Genomic DNA, 15,453 nt, shown 5'->3' on the forward strand with positions numbered 1-15,453 from the left:
TCATGCTTCTGAAACGGATGTCAAAATAAAGTCATGACATATGAAGCTTCACACCCCTGCCAATCTGTAGAAGCTTGGGCCATCACGACTTCAACCACATCGAAACTCTGCATTTGGCAACAGAGAGGGCAGCACCATGGACTCCCCTCTGATCTCGAGGTTGTTTAAACAGCTATTTACACATCGCGCTTGTCAAGCTGGACGGCCAAAACTGCGCCCAACACCTCGGATATCTTGCGCTCGACGCACGCAGGTTAGAAGCTATTCGAATAGGAATACACAAGATGATGATGCCCCAAGGAATGAGAGTCATTGGCAGCAGAGGACAGATGTCTTCCCTCAGGACATGTCGAAGGAGTATGAGAAATACCCAATGGTCACGGCGAACCAGTTACGGAACCGAAGGGAACGACCGAGGAGGGTGAAGATGTTGACACGAGACTTCATTGAAGGTCCGGCCCTCTATGCAGTTTACTACCTACCCCAATTGACCTCTGTTAGACTCCTTATACAATCCCTCATATGGGTACTTTTCGAAACAAGTAGTAATTTTCACACCCGGAGACCCATTCAATTTCAACGAGCTCCAAGACGAGCCCGAATTCCACAGATTGCTAGGGCAGAGATACACAGAGTTCGAAGATAAATTAGACCTCAAATCACCAAACGAGACGCGGCAACTCTGGCATACGCCCACAGAATTGTTTCGACCATACTACGGCGAATCAATAGCAAGATATCTAGTCGCCAACTACAAATTATCACAATACCCCTACCACGACCTCATAATCTACGAGATGGGCGCCGGAAACGGAACTCTCATGCTCAATATCCTCGACTACATCCGCGACACCGAACCGGACGTCTACGACCGCACGAAATTCAAAATCATAGAGATCTCCTCGAACCTCGCAAAACTGCAAGCCCAGCAAATCTTACGAAACTCCAACTCGAAAGGTCATTTCTCCAAGATAGAAATCATACATAAATCCGTGTTTGACTGGGACAGAGCCGTGCCGGAGCCGTGTTTCTTTCTCGCCATGGAAGTCTTTGATAATTTCGCGCACGACGCAATTCGCTATGATCCTATCACTGAAACCCCATTGCAAGGTCAAGTCCTCATAGACAACAACGGGGAATTCTACGAGTTCTACTCTCCCACGCTCGACCCCGTAGCGTCCCGATTTCTACGCGTACGTAACGCAGCGACAGACGGACGATACCCGCATCCGTTGAACCAAAATAAACTTATCCGAGGAATAAAACGCCGCTTGCCATTTTCTCCGAATCTGAGCGAGCCGGAATATATTCCTACGCGGTTAATGCAGTTCTTCGATGTATTAGCGAAGAATTTCCCGAATCATCGGCTTGTTACGAGTGATTTCCACAGTCTCCCCGATACCATAAAAGGCATAAACGCACCCGTCGTACAAACACGATATCAGCGTCGAACCGTGCCCGTGACTACACCTCTCGTAAGCCCCCAATTTCCCCCTCCCCCTTCCTCCTTCCGCTTCTCTCCCCTTCCACACCCGACTAATAACCCACCAGGTCCACCAAGGCTACTTCGACATCCTCTTCCCCACCGACTTCCGGGTCATGGAAAGCATGTACCGCTTCCTAACCGGAAAACTCACACGCGTGATGTCGCACGAGGAGTTCTTGCAGCGATGGGCGTACGTCGAGGAGACGGAGACGAAGAATGGGGAGAACCCGCTGTTGGGGTGGTATAAGAATGCTAGTGTTATGGTGGGTGTGTGAGGTGGATGTGATAATGGAGGGCTACTTGGACTTATGTCTCGTGGACGGTAAATATGCCGGTACTAAAACGCCGCATCGAGTTGCGTATATGGTTTAGCGACTTGGATGGATTAGTCCTAGGTTATGAGGACAGCCAGAAGTAACTGTAAAGAACATTCACTCTCATCTATCTCGTGATTAGTCAGTGACTTACTCGAACATTAACCAAACGACCATACAATGCTCTGACTACTTAGCCCCCTTTTCTGTTCCTATCTCGATTTTCTAGTTTTGGACACACAGAACTCAACTCTCATAAGTGATCTCCCATTACTTCAAGTCTCGCACCCAGGGGTTTTTCAAATCAGGTTATCAAATATATATCATGCTTATTTATTCTCTCTTTAAACCCCCATCCCCGACAAAAAAAGATACGCCCAAGAGGAAAGTATAAAAACGGGACTTATTATGTACGCCCCTCAAAAAACTCCCAATACGGAATGCTCTATGCATATCTTTGTACATATTAAAATTTGCCTGCCCCTTCCCTATCCCCATTAAACCAAGCTCTTCCCTTGCCACTACCTCGCAGCACGGCTCACAGCTGCCGGAGACATGATTAGGCCCGCGCGTTCTTGCATGCTAGATACGGCGCTTGAGACAGGTGTTTGGGCGCCTGAGGGAGCTGGTGTGTTGGTTCGGGTGGGTGGCGCACTTCGATTGTGGGCCATATGACTACGGACAAGATGGCCAGCGGCGAGGGCTGAACAGAGGGAGAGTTCGCCGGCGAGGACACCGGCTGCGACGATACGGGCGAGTTTGCGGGCATTGTCACCTGGGTTTGTGGGATGAGAACCCCGGACGCCGAGGAGGTCAAGCATCGCGCTTTGGGGTTCGAGGATGGTACCACCACCCAAGGTACCGACCTCGATAGATGGCATGGAGACGCTGATTTGGAGGTTGCCGCGGAGACTGAAAGTGGTGTTAGCAAATGTAATTAAAAGGATCTGAGGAAATCTTACTTCTTCATTAGAGTGATACAATTACTGCTCTCAACGTTCTGCGCAGGATCCTGACCAGTGGCCAAGAAAATGGCAGTAACGATGTTAGCAGCATGGGCGTTGAAACCTCCAATACTTCCAGCCATAGCACTACCGACAAGATTCTTGGCAATGTTGAGCTCAACCAACGTGTCGACATCTGTCTTGAGAACCTTTTTAACAACGTCTCCAGGGATAATGGCTTCGGCAACGACACTCTTTCCACGACCATCTATCCAGTTGACAGCAGCTGGTTTTTTATCGGTACAGAAGTTACCAGAGACAGAAATAATATCCATATCTTCGAACCCACTTTCGGCCATAACACTAAGAGCGTGTTCGACACCCTTTGAGATCATGTTCATTCCCATGGCATCTCCAGTAGTCGTCTTGAACCGAGGGTAGAGATTGGTTCCAGCCATGGCGGTCTTGATAGATTGCAATCGAGCAAATCTACTAGTAGAGTTGAAAGCGTTGGCCATTGTAGTCTGTCCGAGTTCTGAATCCAGCCAATTCTTGGCAGCACCAGCTCTCGCAAGTGTCTCGAAACTAACGCAAGGTCCACGGGTCATGCCATCTCCAGTGACAACGGTAACTGCACCACCACCAGCATTAATAGCCTTAGCACCACGGCTGGTACTGGCGACAAGAACACCCTCAGTTGTAGCCATAGGCAAGAAGAAGCTTTGCCCATCAATAACGATTGGACCAGCAACGCCAACTGGAAGCGGCATATATCCAATAACATTTTCACAGCAAGCTCCAAGAACGCGGTCATAGTCGTAATGCTCATATGGCAACTTGGATCGTTCCAGCAAGCTGGTTGTTTCAGCTGTAGCAGCTGTCCGGGAGATTATGGATCTTCTAATTTTGACAGCTCGAGTAGTATCTTTCAGGGTCTTCTCTAAAGCATAGCCAGGTATCTTTCCTTGCATGGACAGCTCCACAATTTCTCTGTCGTTGAGCTCATGGGTACGCTTTTCCATAATAAACTTTTCCATTTGCGATTGTGTTCGGCGAAGTTGAGTTTCAGATGGCTTCTTGAACATGACCAAGTCATCCTCATCGTCAGTGGTTGCGGGTGTAGGAGGCTGAGTTTGCAGCTCATCTCTAGCTTGTGGGTCGATGGCTGGAAGCTTGAGAGTTGGTACCGACGCTGAATTGTTAAATCTCTCTGCGCGATCAAGCTCTCCTGCATCAACCGCATGATGAGGTGGCATCTGAAGAGGCTCTTTGATGCTCCATCTCGCTGCGTTGAAAAGGTAGCCGTTCAAGATTACACTCAAAGCAAGAGCGACAACAATCCATTTTGACAGAACAGGATCTTCCAAGCTTTTGAGGATGCTGTTGACGACACGCCCACCCATTCCGTACTCGTTGAATTCATCTCCGTCCTGTTGGTAAGATGAGCGACCTTTGGAGGGCGTAGCGTAATGCACTGATGGATACTCGAGCTCGTATTTGATCGGACTTAGAATCGTGACTACTGTGGATCTGTCGAATGACTTGGCAGACTCGAAAATGGAATCCAGCCCATTCGAAGCGACCTTGAATGGGTCCATAGGAGGGGAAGAAACCACACCTGGGATACTGCTTCCCGCAAGTCCCGTAACAGTTGGTAATGCGGCGTTGTTGTTACCACCCCGGAAGGGGAGGGTACAGATGTTGAGCAGATTGATGATGAGGAATCCACCAACCATCAAAACCTTAAATTTTGGGATGCTGCTATCCCGAACTTTTCGTCCAAAGATCGTGGTCTCACGAGCACCCGAAGTATCATCTGCTTTCGGCCAGTCATCACTCTGAGCGACATTTTCAGCAACTTTTCGGTTAATTCCATCATCTTCTAATGCCTGACGGAGAGCAACATGTCTCTTGATACGGTTGATTTCGAGTTTGATACTCAAAATTGCGGTGTAAAAAGTGAAAAGTAACAGACAGTCGAAGAAGAGGATCCAAGCAGCTAAGAAGCAGAACTGTTGAAGTCCACCCTGAACGGGCGAAGCCGCACCGGCAACCAGGATACAAATCTCAATAGCATAGTCTCTGATGATCTCATAACCCTTCTCACCAATTGCAACCTGAACGGCATATCCAATGGAGGTTGGCGACATACCGTACTTTTTCTCGATTCTCTTGGACTTGTCGGCTTGTGGTCTGCGTGTATCCAGGGAAGCGGATAAGACTGCCTTGGTAAGGACAATGGCTTTTTCAAATCCAATTGTGACGACCAAGAATGGAAGACCCTCGGAGAGAAGGATCATGTTCATCTGAACTCCCATCTTACTGGTGACGATCAGACCGAAAAGGAAGGCAAACACGGATGAAAATAGCGTAGTAGCAAACAACCAGAAATTGGATCCCATACGGCGCATCGAGACGAAGAGCGAGACGAATGTGAGGTGCATGGAAATGTAACCGAGAACCATGATAATGATATCCAGAGTCTCAGCATTTTTGAGCAGATCCACGAATGCGGTCCAGGCATTTTTGACCCAAACCCTGATTCCAAATCGAGTTGCTGGGACCCTCGCGGCCTTCATTATCCATTTCTTATGCTCTTTCGTAGCACCCGCTTCATAACGCTCCTCGCTCTTGGGCACAGGTCCTGCATTTGGGAGTTCTTGTGCCTGAACAAGGAACTCTGGCGCATTTGCGTATGGTACTGAAAAGGCCAAAGCGCTATCCTGTGATATAGGAGAAAGGAAATTCGAAGTCGATGGCAGTGCGGTAACCGAAAGGTTTTGTGGTAACGGGATGGCGTCTGAAAGAGGGGCGGTCTGGGGAGAGCTTGCGGCGAAAGAATCGGGGAATACGAATGTCAAAAGAGCCAAGTGGTCGACGCCTTGTCCCACCGGGGTATCTACATCGCTAGGTTGCCATTTCCATCCCGTCTCACTCCCAACTCTCAATTGGCGACTGCCTTCTTGCAGAGACAACCAATCCGCTCGACCGGCTACAGTGGACTTTGCACCATCAAAAAGACTGCTTTGTAAAAGTCCCATATATGTCGTACTGGCGAAAAAGGCGACAATAACTATGGTGTGTATTGGGTGGAGGCAAGCTCGATATGAAAGTGCTTGTAGTAGAGGAGTGACCTTTTTATTCAGCCATATTGGACCAGCGGCAGTCTCTGTGGTGCCGCTGGAGGCTTTCGATCGCAGGAAGTAGGAGCCCAGCATGTTGAAAATCTGTGAGAGGTCGTGCGGTTTTCTATAGAGCCATCGAGGGGCGGACGGCGGAGGGGTCTGCTTTCGATCAACCTGTAAAAACGCCATTTGTTAGCCTTGATTGGAATTGTATAGCAAAAATAGTAGCAAAACGTATCACTCCAACTGCCAGGTGCCATTGCTATGAGGGCGAGCGTGAAGGGCGTGGAGTCTCGAGTAACACCCCCAACATAGAACTCGCCCACCACGCCCTCTCACTCGAGATCTCGATCAAATCCGTCAATGGCAGGCACCTGATAGCGGGCAACGATAGACTCAAAGCCGCAGCCCTATCGTACAGCACACAGAATTTCCCGAGCGCGGCGCCATTTAACGTGCGGAATTCGACGTACCTCCTTATCCAAGCGGCGATTCCAGTGGGTTGGCGGTGTCGACGGTGACCGACCAAAGAACGTTCCTTGCACTTCTTCTTCCTATAAAACGCGCGACTCAATTGCTGTTGAAGCGCGAGCACACACTGCAGTTCAAGAAAACGAAATGGCGAGCACGTTGATTAAAGGAGAGGATGTACGAATCTCGTTGACTCGACCCAAATAGTAGGGGTTGGTGGATTCCTTTCTACTCAAACTTGCGGCCAGGATTATTGAGAAACTTACTTCGCTTAGCTGGGATGGGGGCGTGCTTCTCTTGGCAGGCCATGTCGTGCCACCGTCAAAGGGGGATCCAGGCCGCTGGGCCGTTGAAAGAAAGACTAGAACACAGGAATTTCTTCGACGTTGCGCCTAGTATTGTTCTACGAATGTACAGATTTGATTTCCTACAAATCATGTTTCGTTAATACTAGTCATCTGCTCTGGTTTGCACTCTCAAATATCGATACTTTATCATCAACAGACGGTGAAGGATCCTCCCGAGGCACCTAATCTTTGCCATCCCACTGGCAGTACATCGGGAGATGGACGGTTCCTGCTTATCGCCACGGCACTAATCAATTTCTTCCCTTTTACGGAGTACTACGTATGCTGCATCCAACTCTTTGTATTTGGCGCCCAACTAACCTATCAGCGAAGTATATGTACGGGAGTTAACATAGTGTACAGTAGTGAAATCTAGAACAACTTTTAAAACCTCATCATCGCTCGAAATACTCGCGTCGCTCAAATACTCGTTGTCGAAACGAAGAAAATACTCGTTGTTCGCTTAAATCTCGAATACTTGACGTCTCTTCAATACTCTTTATTAGTATAGATACTTCGTGGGTATAGTACCTACCTGTCGCAACAATAAGTATTCGAGCCTGAGAGCGACACCGAGTATTTGAGCGAACGACAAGTATTCTAGATGCCCGTACGACTAAGTGCATTGAGTTTTATTAGATGCCTATAGTAGAAGGGTTTATTGTGTCTGCGCCAACCGCCGTGACGTTGCTCAGTGCGACTCTAGGTGCAGGTGATGAGAACGACATATGTTCTTCGACGATTCAATACATTTGTGCTGACAAGAGGCGGAGCACCACCGATTCGAGCACATGTGCGCTGTTACGCGTACGATATGAAGATTTGAGGTTGTGACCTTCCTATAACTTGCTGCCTCGCTGTGGGGCTACCTAGGGACTTGCCTCAATTGTCGAGTCGAGTGATAATAAGTTTCCAAAGTTTTGCAGATACGAAGATTGCACTCAAACTGTAAGACTCATGCGAAACAAATGGAGATAGATCTGAATTTCATATACTTCAAGTTTCTCAACCTCATATATTTGATCATCGATGGTACATGCTTTCCCCATCTCCACCTCCATCTCAAGTCTTACACTTCCCCGCCAACCACCGGCAGCAACCGCAATCTGACTGTTTCTGTGACACAGGTAGAAACCTCTAATTGGCCAACACATACGAGCCACTCAATCAGCCTCTGCCATCCGTCTCATTCATATTCGTCACTTCGCATCCTGATTTCCATTGGCAAACAATTCCTTGCTACAGCAGTGAGATCTTACCACCCCTCCCATATCGACGACTTAAGAGCGATTCGCACCATCTGAACTCTGCAGTCGTATATGCATGTCATATTGAGCATCATGACGGCGTGGGGTATGGTAAGTTCCGCATCAAGGAAAGATGATGGTTTAACGTGGGAACTTTGGGGTTTCTGGATGGTATGGCTTGTAGTTGATAAGATAATCCTAGTCTCTATCTTTCTAGTACCCTATCAAATTGGATTAATTACGCTTTTGCTTTGATAGTTCCAAAAGAGTCGGGAGACTCTTATTTACTGAGAATATGAACGAAATGTATAATGGATATTTTGTCAGCTTGTTTTGACGGCCACTTACCTATGTCGTCCACCGCGAGTCGAGGTATTTTGAGATCTTGCAAGCGAAATATAACCTAGTTGTCATTGGTACGCTGATCAAAAAATGTTGAGCTGCAAGTTCTTTAGATATGAGATCCAGGGTATTACGATAAACATGCTGGCATATAAGTTCCATACTCCATACTCCAAAACAGAATCCGACTCCATTTAGCTGTTCCTACAATTATATCTCGCCCCATCATCCCAATGTCAAGACACCAGACACCCTCTCACCTCCATTCTCAAGCACTCAAACACTCAAACCCCTAACCCACCCAACCTCATCCCCCTCAATCCCAACAACTTTCACACCTTTCCCCCCCAGCTCCTCCTTAACACCCTCCCACCCCTTCTGATCCACACACCTAACCCCCTCCTCCACCACAAAAGTGACAAACCCCTCCTTAGCAGCATCTACCGCCGTAGCCTTAACACAATAATCCCCCGCCAGTCCCGTCACATACACATGACTTACCCCCTCTTTCTTCAACACCCCCGCAAGCCCACTATCACAAACCCTCGTCCTCAACGGATCATAAAACGCACTATACATCTCGACCTCGCTCTTCTGACCCTTCTTCACCACCCTCCCAACCCTCTCTACATCCAACCCCTCAGCGAATTCCGCACCAGGACTACCTTGCACGCAGTGAACGGGCCAAAGACGCGTGTCATACCGCTCAGAGGTATCCAGCGGATTAACGACTTCAATCGTATCTTCGAGGGGTTTTTTGTTGGCGTGGTTCGAGGCGAAAGAGATGTGGTCTGCGGGATGCCAGTCTTGCGTTGCGATTTTGAGGGGGAAGGGGAGGGTGAGGAGGGTGTTGATCGGGGGGATGATGTCGCGGCCGTTGGGGACGGCGAGGGTGCCGTTCTAGGGTTGTCAGACAGAATTGATATGTAGGGGGAAGAGGGGGATTACTGGAGGACAGAAGTCTTCTTGGACGTCTACTATTATGAGGGCCGGTTTGAAGTTTGGTGGTGGTTGTGGTTGAGACATGTTGCGCGGGGTTGTTGGAGGGGTTAGATTCGATGTAGATTTTAGGGTGCGATTAGATGGTATAAGATTTGCTGTAGAACGAGCATTACTGTGCTGATGGTTTTTGTGAAAGAGAAAATCTCGGTCTTTTGGAATGGGAAAAGGAAGATGATCTGTTGGTAAATGTTGTTGTTGGAGGACGAATGGTAGGTAAAGGCATGTAGTTGGAATCCATAGGGCTGTATTGCCCCACTTGCCATATCTAATGATCATACGAGGACATATCGACGTCAATGAAGCCAACTAAGCACTTTTATCAATCTCACATCTTCAATCATAAACATGAACAGAAACAACTCGACATACACAACTGAATAATTTTCTTTTAATATCTCTCCTATCATCCTCACATTTTCACCACTCATAACTCATTCCCCATTCCACATGATTCTACTCCTCTCCTAATCCATTTCCAACTCATACAGATCATTTCATACCCCATCTTATGCAAGAATAGTAAGACCACATTCCCCCAACCAAACCCCCTAAATTGTAGATAATCGACTAGAAGGTCCAAACAAATTAAAACTTCTGGTCTTCATAAACTTCATAACCCATATATGCACCACCCCCTAATTCGCTCAAATAAAAAAAGAAGAATCCAAAACTTTGCCACAAATGGTGATTAATACAAATAACGAGGTTGGAATCGAATCAAGCGATGGTGTCAATCGGTCTAACTCAAAAATATGTAGCCGACGAATCTGGGTATTGAATGTGAAATTGGAAACGCAAAACCCAAATCAGAAAATTTCACCAGTATAAGCAAACTTGTGGGAGGCCGCCCAGTCCAATTGGCCCAAAACTGGAAGCGAGTTTTCATACGTGAACCTCGGAGATCATAACTTTTGAGCCACCTTGTCTTCGTCTGATGACTCTTCGGTGGTGTCGCTATCAGGGCTGCTGGGCTGTTGAACTTCGATTGAAGGCTCAAGCTTCGCAGCAGGGAGAATGGCGATAGGCGTTGAATTCGAGCTATCCTGGCTTTTCCTCAACTTAGCATCTTGGCTACTAGTTCGGTCGCTGGAGCCCTCGTGTGAATTTGATATTGTTGGCGTATTAGCTTGACTCCCACCTCGCTGACCATGATAGTGGATAACCTGTGGAGGAGCTTGTCCTGCTTGAGTTCCAAGTAAATGTTGGGGATAAGGGTGTAGATCCCTTGAGGATGTTGAAAAGGTAGATACAATCGGCTGAGGATATCCGTTGTTGCCGTTGCTTGAACTTGGTGTATGGCCAAATGCTTGATTGTGTTCAGCCTGCGTCGGTGTGCCAGAATCCCCACCGACAGGACTAGTCATTTGATCGTTGGTTCCGGTCAAACTGTTTAAACCTCCCTGGATATCGCGTAAAAGCCGAACGTATTCCTCTGGGACCAAACCGCTTTCTTGAGTCTTTGGATCCATAGCCACAAGCCATCCCTGGCCATGCCGATATGATACCCAGATGACTTGACCTTCTACTAGCGGCAGCTCATTCTCGTTTTCTCTCTCGAAGTCAAACAAAGCGACCGCTTTACCATGCATTTCTTCATCTGGAGAAGCGATCGTAAACTGATAGTCTCGCGAATATCGCGATTCGTCATGCCGAGTCATGCCAGGCGAAGATGCCGAACTGGAGGCGTCCGATTCTGATCGATAATCGTGACCCGTCTCGTCCGTATAGGATCTGCTGGGGAGCACACCTGCAAAATGAGAATCTTTCTGACCGGCTCGAGCCTGGGGTCCCTGTGCCGTTTGTTGTGCTCGGTCTGGAGGGTATGTTATAATCTCTCCACCTGGCCCATTGGGCTCATCTCCTTGATTAACATAATATCGTTCACTTCCGTCACCACTCTTTTCTAGCAAATACCGTCTATCGTGGTCAAATTGCTCTCGGCTGAGGGTGCTAGCAATTCGTTCCCCCTCTTCTCTTCCGTGTCGACCTCTGCCCCGTCCTGACCCACCCCCAAACCCTCCGCCGGATGACTTGTGTTTTCTATGGCGAGAACTGACAACAACGGGACTTTGGAGATCCTCGTCCTCACTCCATGGAGGCCCATCGCCAAAATGTATTGGTGCCAGCTGATCGCCTTTATTCAGCCCCTCGCTAGTCCATGACCCTGGAGCCCAACCACTCTTCAATGGAAAGCTGCCAGGTATATCCCATGATACCTCAGGATCCGACAACCGCTTCTGCGACTCGCTTGCTGGTGTAGATAGTCCTGATGGAATTTGAGATTCGGGAGGAGGGCCGAAGTGCATAGGGTGCACTGATGGATATGCGAAATCTCGCACAAGGGTATAATCCAGACTGGAGTGAAAGACGGGAAATATGTGAGAGGGAGGCCGCGAACGTGAAGGGCCGGAATAAGCTGAGTATTGTGAGAGCCGGTTCTTGGATGCGAATGAAGAAGGACGTTGCAGCGTAGATCTTCGCGTACTCGGCGATGTTATTAGAGGAGGTAATGGCGGATGATTAGGGTTGGATGAGGGAGACGAGAGTGGGGATGGAGGAGAGGCCTGCGGTGAGGTTGTATCCAGTTTTGGGGACATGATTGCGGCCATGTTTATATCTTGGAGCCTGCCACCCACTCACCAGGGCGTCGTCCAGCTGCGCAAAGTATGCAAAACTCCCAACGCTGAGTGGAGCTTGGCCAGCAAGCCACGAGGGTTTGCAGATGAGAAACTCGAGTTGGCGCAAGCTAGAGTGCGGATAGAGGGTGTATAACAGGAGTTGAGTCGGTAGAGCGTAGAAATCCGGCACAGAGATAATGCAGTATGAATTCGAAAAGCTCGCGGAGATTGCTTATTCAAACAAGGAATGGATGCTCGACTCGGTGTGAATCGCAACGCGACAGACGCGCAAACGCTCGATGAGAGTCGCAATAGGATCGGGGATTCCCTGACTGGAAAGAAGGCAAGGTTGATAGTTTTCTGTCGAACACACAGGGCCAGGGCACTCTGAGATCTGATCTTTTGAAGTTGTTCGCACAAGGAGCGCCTAACCCCACTGCCTCCACCCAATCGAAGCGGACAAGGCCCTTTGCGACTCGAAGATTTGAACGGTGATCCTTTCCCGTGGGAGAGACAAGTTCCTCACGCACGGCGGGCTGAGAATGTAGCTTTTTCGGATCGCAGACTGGCAACGAGCTAGCAAAAGGTGTCTTCGGTGTCGCGGCAGAGGTACCGTCCCCGTCTCCTCTGGGGAAAAGATGTGGTGTGCGACTGTGTTGGTTGTAGAAGCGCCGAGACTAAAACGCCTCCAGCCTCTGCTTGCTGTCGACCAGGAGGACCCCGCGCCTATGCGCAGAGCGAGAATGCGATTGTTTCTCGGACTCACACGTGACGGTGAAAGTGGAAGGTTGCTCTCTTCGAAGGGTGGCAGATGGTATTTATTCTTCCGTCCAGAAAGTACGTATACCAGAATGAAAGAGGCACGGCCGCCCACGTTATGTTTGCAGTTGGATTGTTTCTGGATTTCCCCATGCCATCCCATCCCAAAGGAAAGCAAGCGCAATCGTCTAAATCTATAATTATCCTGTGTTATTTCCAGCGGTACGTTAGCTTGTTTCAAGATGGGGCGTCTGGCGAATCACAAGTATGTGCGCTTGCTCCATTGGTTCTGACCGGTACGGCGGGGGACAAACACCTGCGGAGCAAGCAATATATCGTGGATTCGTGCTGCATAGGTGAGGAGAAGAATGGGAACAAAGGGTTCGACGATGTGCCACATTTCATATAATGCAATGCGGTCGGTATAAATTCGGTTCTCGCATCAATGGTTGATTACTTCATTTGTTGGGAATAGACTTTTGGCAGAAAGCTTTTCTTTTTCCGGAGCAAGAGTTCTTCTTCGTCTCATAGTTATATGTTGGCTGATATTGGTGGCATTCGGGACACTTCAGCTACAGTAATACCTGAGGTAGTAAGAGCCAACCTGGAAGTCGCGTGCGTGTCTAGAAGATTGATAAGTGATCAAATAAGAGGAAATGCAGATTGGCGAAAGGGAATCATCTCAGCTATACGACTAGGCATATATAAAACCCGCTGAAGATTGTCGAAGCATTTCTCATATCTACTGGACATTATGAAGTGCTTACGAAATGGACCTTTCTAACAAATTGCCGCTCAAAGAAAAGCAACCACAAAGTAGGCGAGCAAAAAATCCACAGCAAATCAGCATAATAAGAGAAAGATGGGCAAGTTTCCAAAAGAAAGAAAAATTGCCAAACACCATTACAAACCAAGTATCTTCACTCACAAATCGTTTCCCAGCACCACATTTGCTGTCTACCCGGTATCCCGGTCTGGTTGATCTTAACCTTTGTTCGAACATGCTTTAAAAAAGATCTATTATTTGATACGTGACTCAAAACATCGGATATTCTTGGGATTCTCACCAGCACTTTCCTAGACAAAAATTGTCCAACATCTGTGTATCTGAACGCTGATCGCTACGCGACTTTTCTCAATGAGACCTTCCAATTGCCCAGGTGCTCAAAGTCGGCAACCGTAGTTTCCCTTAGCGCCAACCGCTTGCTTTCCCACAACGCCGCCGCAAAACCACATCTCGATTTTTAGCCGCATTCAAACACCTCCGTCCACAAACCATCACACTTCGACGCGCTTCTGACTTGATCATGGAAGGATCTTGCGCGCGGATATGACATGACAAGTGGTATGTATTCCTCCTGTGCAACCCTTCGCTTTATTACCATGATGAATTCTTTATATTGGAGCTGTCTTATTTTTAATGATGACAAAATCTTATTTACGCAACTTATTCCTGATCCCTTCTTTTATGATTCTCCGCCTACTACAACCTTCACCGAGTACCAAGCTGACCCGGTTAGTAGCCTAGGAGCTGGGATTTTGCAGAATATTGCTGCAAATCGCCAAACCATAGTTTGATTCTACCAACATCACGTCGTGGTTACCGAAACACGCTTCCAACATGGCTCAAACACAACCTCAGCCTGCGAACGGCTCTGGACAGAATGTAGAAGGGCCCGCAGATGGCGGATTTAAGCTCAAGTTCTGCACTGTGTGTGCTAGTAACAACAACAGGTACGTTTCGTTGACCCGGCCAGACCACATTATTGGTCTTTTAACATATCGACCGCCACAGATCTATGGAGTCACACCTTCGTCTTGCCGCTGCCAATTATCCTGTGATATCTTTTGGCACCGGCTCTCTTGTCCGCCTACCAGGTCCATCAATCACCCAGCCAAATGTTTATCAATTTAACAAAACATCATATGATAGCATGTATAAGGAGCTGGAATCAAAGGACGCCCGACTGTATCGTGCAAACGGTATATTAAACATGCTTGGGAGAAATCGAGATGTTAAATGGGGGCCTGAGAGATGGCAAGATTGGCGCGTGGGAATTCCCAGGCTAGAACACGCCAAAGACCAAGGTAGCGAAGGAGTTGAGGGTGGTGTTGTAGACGTCGTTATCACTTGTGAAGAGCGCTGTTGGGATGCTGTGATTGATGATCTACTCAATCGTGGATCGCCTTTGAATCGGCCAGTTCATGTCATCAACGTTGATATCAAGGATAACCACGAGGAGGCTCTTGTTGGCGGTAGAGGCATCTTAGATCTTGCTGACTCTTTGAACAAAGCTGCAGCGGAAGAGCGGAAACTGAACCCAGTCGGCTTTGACAGCGGTAGTGCTTCTAGTAGATCGAGTTTTGATGAACGCGTACCGGAGATTATCGGAGAGTGGCAGGAGAGATGGCCAAATCTTCCGGCAGTCTGGACACTGGCGTGGTTTTAGAGTACTGACCTTTGTGTTTGTTTTTCGATTGGCGTTGGAAGGATATACCCAACTTAAGGGCGTTATAGGATATGTCGCTATCACCAAACCGTCATTTAGAGGATCTCCTTGGTTCGCTATAGTGCAGTAAATTGTTTCTACGTCCGATTTACCTCTTTAGGAAATAATGAGACTGGATTGACAAGTATTTGAGAGGAGTAGCACGAATTGCTTCCCTACACGCATTGAAAAGGCATCAAACGCAGAGTCCTGTTCCAGTGTTGAATTCATCTCAGCTGCTATTTCATCTCAAGATGGCAATAGCAAAATCCTTGAAATTATTTTCGTCTAGCGGCAAAGCATGATTCT

The 15,453-nt window shown here is 48.0% G+C and overlaps 5 protein-coding genes across 5 annotated transcripts; 2 read left to right on the top strand and 3 right to left on the bottom strand.

Moving 5' to 3' along the window:
* Positions 1-136: 136 nt before the first annotated feature.
* On the top strand, positions 137-1,761 carry GLAREA_08376 (S-adenosyl-L-methionine-dependent methyltransferase; the record flags this gene model as incomplete). The annotated part of the gene is made up of 3 exons (XM_008090421.1): positions 137-452; positions 502-1,475; positions 1,552-1,761. 3 exons carry the CDS (start codon positions 137-139, stop codon positions 1,759-1,761), a joined length of 1,500 nt encoding a protein of 499 aa, XP_008088612.1.
* Positions 1,762-2,321: 560 nt separating this feature from the next.
* Positions 2,322-5,962, bottom strand: GLAREA_08377 (Substrate-binding of HMG-CoA reductase; the record flags this gene model as incomplete). Its single annotated transcript, XM_008090422.1, has 2 exons — positions 2,322-2,712; positions 2,763-5,962. 2 exons carry the CDS (start codon positions 5,960-5,962, stop codon positions 2,322-2,324), a joined length of 3,591 nt encoding a protein of 1,196 aa, XP_008088613.1.
* Positions 5,963-8,552: 2,590 nt separating this feature from the next.
* GLAREA_08378 (Isochorismatase-like hydrolase) lies at positions 8,553-9,302 on the bottom strand (the record flags this gene model as incomplete). The annotated part of the gene is made up of 2 exons (XM_008090423.1): positions 8,553-9,176; positions 9,225-9,302. The coding sequence occupies 2 exons, from the start codon at positions 9,300-9,302 to the stop codon at positions 8,553-8,555; spliced, it is 702 nt and encodes a 233-aa protein (XP_008088614.1).
* Positions 9,303-10,180: 878 nt separating this feature from the next.
* GLAREA_08379 (SH3-domain-containing protein) lies at positions 10,181-11,887 on the bottom strand (the record flags this gene model as incomplete). Its single annotated transcript, XM_008090424.1, has 1 exon — positions 10,181-11,887. One exon carries the CDS (start codon positions 11,885-11,887, stop codon positions 10,181-10,183), a length of 1,707 nt encoding a protein of 568 aa, XP_008088615.1.
* A 2,389-nt stretch (positions 11,888-14,276) lies between these two features.
* On the top strand, positions 14,277-15,105 carry GLAREA_08380 (uncharacterized protein; the record flags this gene model as incomplete). The annotated part of the gene is made up of 2 exons (XM_008090425.1): positions 14,277-14,389; positions 14,451-15,105. 2 exons carry the CDS (start codon positions 14,277-14,279, stop codon positions 15,103-15,105), a joined length of 768 nt encoding a protein of 255 aa, XP_008088616.1.
* Positions 15,106-15,453: the final 348 nt, after the last annotated feature.

This window comes from Glarea lozoyensis (genome assembly GCF_000409485.1).
Source record: "Glarea lozoyensis ATCC 20868 chromosome Unknown GLAREA9, whole genome shotgun sequence".
Taxonomy (NCBI): domain Eukaryota; kingdom Fungi; phylum Ascomycota; class Leotiomycetes; order Helotiales; family Helotiaceae; genus Glarea; species Glarea lozoyensis.